Raw genomic sequence first — 10,064 nt, 5'->3', positions numbered from 1 at the left:
ATCCAGGGTTTCAGAGATTCGACTGATAGCACCTTCTATACTTACTGTATAAGTAATTTGCACTGTACATCCCAGTACTCCGATTCAGACTCAGAGTAGATGTTGCATGGGGACATGCAACTGCTTCAGTTGGGGGGGATGTTAGGACCTCATATTGTCCCTTTTTGACCATATATTTTGCTATGATATCATCCCTTTCAACTTACATTTAAAAGCCTTTGTTAGTATTTTAACCCAATTATCTCAAAGGTATGTAATGATTCTTCTCATCACTATACGTTTAATTATTTAGCATATAATCACGACATCTTCATAGTTAATCTTTGAATTATTTTTTTTTTCTACGTAAAGGCTAAATCTATTAAAAAGAGGAAAAATATTTACAGAGAGGTTAAGACCTCAGAGGAGGCTAAAGCCATCCCACAACCAGATATCTTGATAGACATATACCCCTGTGACAACATTCCCGGGATTGAGAAGACTCAAAACATGTTTTCCAGATCTCTTACAGACAAAAGTGCGAACCAAAGTTGTGAACATCACTGCAAAACTATCGAGGACTATGGCTTTACTAATAATCGTTCTGCCCTAATAGCCATATACAAAATTTAGCAAAAACAATGGCTTTCTGATCCATGACCTGATACAACACATTGGACTATAATTGCTGGTATCGATACCTAGCCAGGACTTGATACAAAACATAATTGACATAATCCAGAGAAGCATAGCAAAATGATATAAAGACCAGAAGGGAGATTGCCATCAATGGGCGTTGTACCGTAAAAATCAAGCATGTTTCAGAGAGTCCGGAGCATCCTTTTCCACCTGGAAAGGAGAGCCCATCCACATGTCGACGGCATTGTCCCCATCTCCCATGCCACCGCCACCTGGAGGAGCTTCCAAATTCAGATTGCCACCAGAAGGGTGCTCCGGTTCGATCGCAGGCAAATTGCGCTGAGTAGAATCAACTGGAGGTTGAGGTGCCTTAGGCACATTCCCCACTTCCTACACATCTTCACAATTGAACACAGTTCCAACCACGTCTCCCTGAAGCACATTGTCGTCCTGAGACTGTGACGGTGAGGTATGAACAGAGCTGCTGGGCTTATCTTCCTCCTCAGCCAAGATAACCGTAATGCTGGCTAATAGAACGGGTTTATTGAGCCGACTGTGAAATTTGAAATGGGTGGTTTGAAAAGAGTTGTGCAGGAAGGGCCTGCCATGATCAGAGGATGGGGAAGCCGTAGCAAGCGGAATGATATTCTGGGGGGCAGGCTGAGAAACACGACCATGATTACCACTGGTGCCTCCACGACGAGAAACACCACGGCGTCGCACCATCTTCAAAAAAACAGAGAGACCTGAGAAGGGGATTAAACAAGACCAGACAGAATAGGGCCAAGAGTGGGCGAACCAGGTAAAGGACAGACTCCGGATAAGCCACCAAGCAACTAGAGTGAAACACGGATGCGGGAAAAATGGTAGATGGATATGGAAAGAGCCGATGAGAGCGATAGCCAGAACTAGAAGCTGAGCCATGAATAAAACAACCTACGCGGGATCTCGAACAGGGCGCGCATTCATTGTCGAATGCTTAACCATAAGCCTGTACCTCAGTGCATTCATATCCATCGCGGTGAGTTTGTGGGAGCCGTGCCGGATCGCCAGGTATGAAGCCAGCTGCCGACGAAGAGTTAATCCACCTTAAATGCACCTCGAGGACACCCACATCCGGGTGTGTATCTACTTCCTGGTTCATATCATTCTTCACAATGTTATGGTAATTTGAGAGCTGATCCTTTGAGGCAATGCTGGAGAGCGAACCTGCAAAGAAATCCAACCCACATTCCACTCCTATATTAGCTAGAAAATCAGCCAGCTTGTTTCCTTCTCGCCTCGTGTGTTTGAATGAAATTGCCCTGTGTTGAGAAAGCCATTTGTCAATTAGCTCAAGTCTTTGAGCCATTCTCCAACTGCTGCTGACCTTGTGTGTGGGAGTACCCTGCATGATTTTTGTAACCATGTTTATGATAATTTGCGAATCCCCTTCTATGATGAGTGGGAAAAGTCCTCTGTCCTGAGCTAAAATGAGACCTCGCCATAATCCTTCCAGTTCCGCTGAGTTGTTAGAATCCCAACCTTTTGATCCAAGAAAGAGCAGTAAAGGAGTTCCGTGATGATCTCTAAAGACTCCCCCGAATCCTGCTTTTCCTGGATTGCCTTTTGAGGCTCCGTCGAAATTGAGCTGAATCATATTGCTGGGCGGTGGAATCCATCTTGTCGGGATTTGATCACGCAGAGAAGGACTGCCTTTGAATGTAGGCTCTTGATTCAGATGAATATTCCAGTTGGCCCAGATGGATTGTTCCTGCGGCAGCATTGGAAAGTCTTCTTGGGACCAGGGCTTAATGGATAGGGATTCTTTAATGTTCTGGCATAGCCTAGTCCAGAGCTGCTCTGTAGACATGGATTGGTCCTTGAATACCCTGCGATTCCGCTCCTTCCAGATGTTCCACATCAGTAGACCAGGAATAAGCTGCCAAAGAGTGTTGAGGAGTTTGCTTTGGTAAGGCGCTTGACTCCAGTTACGAACAGTAGCTTTAATGTCCCCATGAACTCTGCCTTCTTTTTGGCAACGGAAGCTAACCTTTTCCCACAGCTTTCGTCCTATTTGACAAGTCTGCATAAGATGTAAAGCTGATTCCTCTGCTTGCTTGCAGTTGAGACATATAGATGGGCCATAAAAATTCCTTTTTCTGAGGTTATCCCAAGTGAGTATTTTATTTTGACATAGGAGCCAAAGAAAGGTGGATACCTTCGGCCAGTTGGAGGAATCCCAGATTTTATTCCATAGAACATCTTTGATTATCCGTTCCTTGATGATTACATTGTATGCTTCCCTTGTGGTAAAAGTGCCCTTCTCTTCATATCCCCACCTTAGAATGTCCATTCCTTCTGAAGAGAGGATTTGCCTCTTTTGTAATTCGGAGGAAAGAGAGGTCTGAGCTTGCTCAGAGCCATGCCGTAATATCTGTTTGGCCTCAATCCAACGTCTGTACCCCTGTGAGGAAGAAGGATTCCAGAATTGACTAACCTTGTCTAGCTCATGCAAATCTTGCTCTGGTAAGTGAAGGTTAGAGAGGATGTCCTTGATCTTTGGGAGCTGCTGCCAGGAGTCCTCCCAGAACCTAGCTGTATTGCCATTCTTAATTTCCTAGAAGCTATGCTGTTGTATTAGTTTCCTATGTTGAATGGCCGAATTCCATATCACTGAGCCCGTACTTACTTCTGACATTCGAATTCTTTCTTCGATAGGGCTATTGTTTGCATATTTGGCTGTCCATAGGGAGGCCCAGGGAGTGTTGGGTTTTGAGAGCCATCTCCACCAAATTTTGGCTCCCATGACTTCATTGTTGTGCCCCGGATCCCTTAGGCCAATGCCTCCAGCCTTCTTCGGAAGACATACTTTATCCCATTTAACCAGAGCCCATTTTCGATTGGGACCAGAGTTGCCCCATAAGAAATTACGTTGGAGCTTCTTTATTTCCTTGAGCACCCATTTGGGAGCTGCTAAAATTGAAAAAAGATACAGAGGCATGGAGTGAAGAACAGCTTTAATGAGAACTAGTCTGCTGGCCATGTTAAGAGCCCTATGAGTCCAAAGGAAAAGACGCGCCTCTAGCTTTTCTAACAGGATTTTCCATGAGGAATGCTTGAGAGCCGAGGCCATTAAGGGCGCTCCAAGGTATTTAGAAGGAAGAGAGGCAATAGTAAAACCAAGAATGCGGGCTATGGCGTTTTGGGTAGGGACAGGAGTATTGAAGAAAAAGATTTGAGACTTGATTCGATTAATATTGGCTCCTGAAGCTTCAGAGAAGTCCGATAGGAGAGCTTTGAGAAGGCGCGCTTCCTGAACAGAAGGATGGCCAAAGAGCATGTTATCGTCTACAAATTGCTGATGAGAGTAAGTGGGGGAATTGAGAAAGGATAAACCCTTGAGCTGCTGGGAGTGCAGAGCTGATTTGATGCTTCTTCCCAACCCCTCTGCCATAATGACAAAAAGGAATGGAGAGAGGGGATCTCCCTGCCTGATACCCCTGGAGGGACGGAAAGTGGGTGAAGGTATACCATTGATGAGCACAGAAAAGAACGAGGAAGATAACAAACTCAAAACCCATCTAACCCAAGAAGGGGCAAAGCCAAAGGCATTTAAATTTTTTTGAATGTAAACCCAGCTTAAGCTATCAAAAGCTTTGGATAAATCAATTTTAAGCATCATACCTGGTTTCTTTGATTGCTTCAGAGAATGGATTATTTCATGAGTTAAAATAATACCATCCGTAATCTGCCGGCCTTCTACATAACCAGATTGCTCTGGCGAAATAATGAGAGGGAGCAATGATTTCAATCTGGTAGCTATAACTTTTGAGACAATCTTATAAATAATGTTGCAGAGAGCAATCGGTCTGTACTTATCTGGAGTACTGGATTCCTCTTCCTTGGGGATTAAAGCAATGAAGGTAGCATTCAGCCCTGGGTACATCCATCTTAAAGTGCGCGATTCTTCCACAACTTGCCAGACCTCCATTTTGATTAGATCCCAAAAGTTGTGAAAAAAGTTGGAGGTGAATCCATCCGGACCCGGTGCTTTCCCTGCTTTCAACTGACGCACGACATTCTCGACTTCCTGAAGGCTTGTGGGACGAAGAAGGAGAAGATTATGCTCCTCTGTGATTAATTTGGGAATGTTTCTCAGAACTTTGTCAATAGCATGCGTTCTATCTATGTTGGGCTCTTGGTGAGCTTGTTTGAAATACCTGAGAAATTCATTTTCAATGCCTTCGTGAGTCTCAATCCTTGCTCCCTGCTCATTTTTAATGTGGGATATATTGTTGTTCATTCTGCGCTGCACTGTGGTTCTGTGAAAGAACTTTGTATTTTTTTCCCCGTCCTTCAGCCACTTTACTCTTGATTTCTGTCGCCATAGTGTTTCCTCCTGTTTTGCTCTGGCTAAGATTTGGGCTTCAAGAGTTTGTTCCTGTTTTGTTAGGTCCTCAGAGCGTCCTTCGATTATGATCCTCTGCTGCACATTCTTCATTTCTTGATTAAGGGCTTTCTGTGCTTGAAAAATGTTGCCGAAAGATGTATGATTCCAGTGTTTGATTTCACCTTTAAGGTGCTTTAGTTTCTGCTGGAATTTAGACATCTTAGAGCCATTAGAGGGAGTAAAGTTGAGCCATGTTGATCTGACTAATTCATTGAAATCCGGATGGGTTAACCAAAAAGCTTCAAACCGGAAAGGACGTCGAATGTTGTTGCCGGGTCGATTCCACTGCAATTCTATTGGCCAGTGATCAGAGCCCGATATCGGTAGGATGGAAGCAATGAATTCTCCCCCCAAATGAATTGCATTATCTGATAGTAAAAATCTATCAAGGCGTGAAGCTATCTGTTGCGAACCTTCTCTTTTGTTGTTCCATGTGAACATGCCATTATTTGAAGGTATATCTATCAGCCAATTATTCTGTATGAAGTCTTTTAGAATGTTCCCATCTCTGTTGCTTCTGTTTCTGCCTCCCTGTTTTTCTTCCAGTCTTGCGATCATGTTAAAGTCACCTCCAGATATCCATAGCGGGTGCAACCTGTTTGAGTTGAGCTCCGATAAGGTGTCCAGGATTTCAGCTTTGTGTATAGTTTCCTGAGGGAAATACACATTAGTCATGTGACCATGGATGTTAGTGCCGATTATGTGAAATATTGCTTGGATGAAGTTCTTGTTTGCGTGTATGTTGTCAAGTTGAATCACTCGCGCATCCCAGAGAACTGCAAGTCCTCCCGACGCCCCTTGAGCATCAACAGCCGTTACCATCCCTCCTGGCCAAGCTTTTGCTGCCATTTTTTCCAAAATTGTCGAGTTACATTTTGTTTCTTGCAGAAAGAGAATATTAGGTTTTTCCTGCATAAGCATATTTTTTAGAAGCCTGCCTTTCCTTGGGCTATTGAGCCCTCTAATGTTCCATGAGATCAGCTTCATTGAGAAGGGTTGGGGTTGATGTTGAAGTACTTGGTCAGCTTAGCATATCTGCCTGACTCAACTAGCACTTCTCCTATTCTGATAGTTCTTTCGAGAGTGGTTTTCCTCCCTCGCTTTTTGTTGTCTTTGGTAATGAACTTTCCATCCCATTGACTACCAATCTGGACCCCCAGAGAGTATTTTTTTTGTGCGCGAGTGAGGACCTCCACCAGGTTGTCAACTTGCCGGTCTGGGATTTTATCAAAATTTCTTGTTTTGCATGCCTGCTCTAGTCCTAGAATATCCAGTTCACCAATATCTATATTCTCAGGGTCTTCCTCCATGAGTTGGGGCTCTTGGTAGTCTTCAGTTGTTTCCTCTACAGCCTTTGAGCTAGGTGCTGGATTATCAACTTCCATTCCTTGGAAACTCCAGGCTGGGAGTTTGATTTGGGTATGAGGGATCGATTTGCTGAACTGGCTCTCCCCTGGCTGCGGTGAGACCCCGTTTTGCTTTTCTTTACTGGTTTCCTTCTCATTTAGAGGTGGGTTTTCGGGCTCTTGAACATCATTACTGGCCAGAGCAGCAAAGCTATTGCTAGTTGAGGGTTTTGACGAGTTAGCTGGAGTGGTCCTGGTATTGGCTGCCGACTTCTTATGACCTCTTCTGCGATTTACCACTTTGGTAAACCCATCAGGAGCAGGATTGTCTGAGTCCATTTGAGATGGGGGTTTTCTGTTTAGAGGACAATCTCTGAAGAGATGGCCCAGATCATGACATTTCCTACATCTAAACGGTACATGCTCATAATCTATCAGCTGAATCCATTCAATATCATCATGGAATAGACTTACCGTATCTGGCAGGGCTTGCTTGAGGTCCATGTAGACACAGATCCGGGCATATGATGTGTATCTGCACAGTTTTGTTTCCTCTGCTACTTTGATGAATTCGCCCAGAGCATTTCTAATTTCTTGTAGGGAATTTTCCTCCCAGTATTCCCATGGGAGCGAATACAGCCTTATCCAAACAGGAGCACAACTAAGATCTTCCTTGTCAGGATTGAAGCGTTCAACCCACCCTTTGAGATATAGGCCCGCGGAGTTGAAGAAGTATGGACCTCCGTCCAGAACCCTGTTACGATCTTCCAAGCAGTTAAATACGGCTGTGAAAAAACCCTTTGGCCCTAGTTGCAGAGTGATGTGACCCTTTGGATTCCATTTGGAGTTTATCCAGCCCCTTAGCGCTTTCTCAGTCGGCCAAAGTCCAATGAACTTGCCTATTAACGCGTGATCCCTCATGAACTGTATTCTGGCATTGATTCGGTGGCTAGGAAATTCCACTTTTGGCCTATGAGTGGCCACTGGCCTGCATGTGGATGAGCTCACTTTGGGCTTATCCTTCTGAGCTTGATCATTGTCCTGATGCTCGTTGTTGTCCGTGTTGTCCTCGTTCTGCCTCTCTTCTTTGTCGTTAGCTCCAACTGGTTGCTTTTTGCCATCGTCCTTTGGGGGAGGCGCATCGCCCTCCCCCTGAGGGGGCTGCATGATTCCTCCGATCGCTTGCAGGAAACGAAAGGTCGCAGATCCGCCCAAGGTCTGTCAAGGCTGAACTCTGTCAGGGGTAGACTATCGTAGCAGGGTTTGCAGAAACCCTAGACCGAGCGAAGCCGTGTTCTCATTGTTAATCTTTGAATTATTAAGTGCTAAACAGTTAAAGAATTATGTGCAGTCCGTGCTGCTGAAACAACCTGGAAGACTATTTTTGCAGTTGCTGAAATAGGAGAAACAACACGCGAATCGTGATGCTGAAACAATTGAGATTTGTGTTCTAAATTTGATAGCAGCAAAGGAACCAGAATTGATCACCAAGGAAGTTGTTACACTGGATGTAACGCTTATAATCTAAAGACAACATTACTGTAACAGCATTTTGTTGACAAGGAATTGATTTCCCTATTTTTGTATAATGGGTTAAAACAATGTAAATGTTTTGTAATAGATGTCTCCTCTTTAAAAAGAGGAGACATCTACATTAGAAGGGGATGAACAGACTGTGGAAAAAGGCTTATCTAAAGGAATAGGACTGGAATTATTTTTGTAATATGACATATTGATGGATGAATAAAATTTTGTTCTGAACATCTTTTTCTAGTTCTTGTTTCCTGGGGAATATTGTGAGAAGGATAGGGCCCACCTTCATCACAAGATTCACACATTATATTTCTACAGTGTGTCAAGTGTGTCTTATATTCATGCCTTGTTAACAAGTACTTTTTGCTGAATATCGTTTATAATACCTTTGCTGAAACTCTGTTTCTTTCTCAATTGATTGTTGTGTTATTCAAAGTTAATTTATGATTGTTTCACCGGTGATTAAGTTATAGAGTGAATTGGAAATCTGGTTAATCAGAAGCAGGTGCTGGAGATTCCCGCTCTGTGGATAGGGTCCTGACTCTTTGTTACAGCATAGCTGTTACACTAAAAAATGTCACCATGACTATTTACAGTTAGTATGGCTCTATCAACAGTCATGCTACCCTCTTAGGCAAGTCTTATGCCTCTGCTCTCCATGTCAAACTCCAAAAAAGAGAGAAAGTCTTTCTAAATGTATTTATCTCTGGGGACGCAGGTTCTCTCAACCTTAACTGCGGGTACGCACCCAATGTTCACAAAAGCTGCGTCTTTGGACGCTCTGTATGTAAAGGGACAGGTGCGTCCCCCTGTAAAGGTTAAAATGCACAAGTTTCATCTTTAAAAAGTTACTTGTGGTCATTTCTAGAGCATTCTAGAAGGTTGTTCGACGTGTATTGAGCGCCTCCAGATGGTTCATGCACTCCTACCAAAGAGGAACTTATCCCATCAATAAGGGAGCTATCCCATCCAAAGAGGGGATTATCCCATTGATGGTGGACCTGATTAACTTCCTCTTGAGCACTATAAATACAGGCATTGGGCCAGAAGGAGAGAGGTTGAAAGCTATACATTTCTAAGGGTAAATGCTGCAGGAATTAGGACTCCCATTTAGAAGCTTGTGAGGAGAGATTTCCATCTTTGCTTGTTCTATTTGGAAGTGGGTGAGCTTTGTCAAAGTAAAGGAGAACTCTTGATGGACCCTGGGAGGGACTTGCACAACACCAAGGCTCAGGTTGTATTTGTTCCTTTTGTTACCTATTAATGCAAATGAGTCCATTCTTCTCAATAACTTGTTATTTATGAGTTGTTTCATGTACTCCTTGGTCTATGTGTTAAATATGTTTTATTCTATGAGATTATCAAGTGCTATTTAATCGTTTGATTGTTAGTGTATGCAGGTTTCAAAGTGAAGGAGGAGCTCATCCGGATCAGCGGAGCTGGACTGCTACAACAACGTTAGACTACAGGTAGGATCTAAACACTTGATTTCCCATATAGTAAATGCATGTTTAGAGAAGGATTGCTCTTGTTTGTCTTGTTTGTCACTAGAGAGTCTTAGGCTCCTAGGGAGGTTGGTTGTGTCCGCACAATCGACTCTTTCCGCTTGACAAATTGGCGACTCCACTGGGGACTCCATTGATGTGAAAGTCTTTTCCTTTGTATGAACTTTGCTCTGAGAAAATTGGTTTATTTTTCTGGTTTTTGGCTCTGTGACTTTGTCTTTGGGTGGGTTAGCTTAGGGTTAGATTCATTTTGGTTTTTCTTGAATTTTCCAGTAGGACGCACCCTCTGAGTATTGCACAGTGCGTCCCTGGACGCACTGTCGCTGTGTGCACAGAGCGGGCCCGCACCTGTTCTAACGGGTTGCCTGCGTCCCTTGCTAAAATTTGAGAAAATTCCATTTTTTGCATTTTTTCTCTTAGATTGCTTTTTCTTAGTTTTTACTGCCCAAATTCATTAGTCTCTTGTCAAAGATCTTCACCTGAACTTGTTTCGTTAGCATTGAGTGTTTTAGTGGATTTCATAGAAGTTTAAGCCCTAGGGTTTGATTTTTGAGTAGGTCTTGTAGTGACTTTGGCGGTAGAAGTTGTCAAGCCTTAGATCTCTCTGGTTTTGTCAGCGTTCTTAGAAGT

At 43.5% G+C, this 10,064-nt stretch overlaps 1 protein-coding gene across 1 annotated transcript; it reads right to left on the bottom strand.

The window, feature by feature from the left end:
- Nucleotides 1-789: 789 nt before the first annotated feature.
- LOC149211111 (uncharacterized) lies at nt 790-5,899 on the bottom strand. The gene is made up of 6 exons (XM_089399191.1): nt 4,339-5,899; nt 3,290-4,047; nt 2,819-3,064; nt 1,616-2,716; nt 1,096-1,344; nt 790-1,008 (listed from the first exon to the last, which is right to left on the bottom strand). Exons 1-6 carry the CDS (start codon nt 5,897-5,899, stop codon nt 790-792), a joined length of 4,134 nt encoding a protein of 1,377 aa, XP_089255317.1.
- Nucleotides 5,900-10,064: the final 4,165 nt, after the last annotated feature.

This window comes from Pinus tabuliformis, chromosome 1_2 (assembly GCF_031772625.1).
Source record: "Pinus tabuliformis cultivar Carrire ecotype Pingquan chromosome 1_2, CPIR1, whole genome shotgun sequence".
Classification (NCBI taxonomy): Eukaryota; Viridiplantae; Streptophyta; class Pinopsida; order Pinales; family Pinaceae; genus Pinus; species Pinus tabuliformis.
The sequence above is the reverse complement of the archived record's forward strand: the minus strand, read 5'-3'. Positions and strand labels throughout refer to the sequence as shown.

What these genes read in the sequence shown, in the direction of transcription:
- LOC149211111 (XM_089399191.1), bottom strand. Translation starts at nt 5,899, where the DNA reads ATGGCAGCAAAAGCTTGGCCAGGAGGGATGGTAACGGCTGTTGATGCT. An exon ending in ATTCCTCCAACTGGCCGAAG is followed by an intron (nt 2,717 to 2,818) that starts GTATCCACCTTT and finishes CTCAACTGCAAG; the next exon opens with CAAGCAGAGGAATCAGCTTT. An exon ending in AAGATAAGCCCAGCAGCTCT is followed by an intron (nt 1,009 to 1,095) that starts GTTCATACCTCA and finishes GAAGATGTGTAG; the next exon opens with GAAGTGGGGAATGTGCCTAA.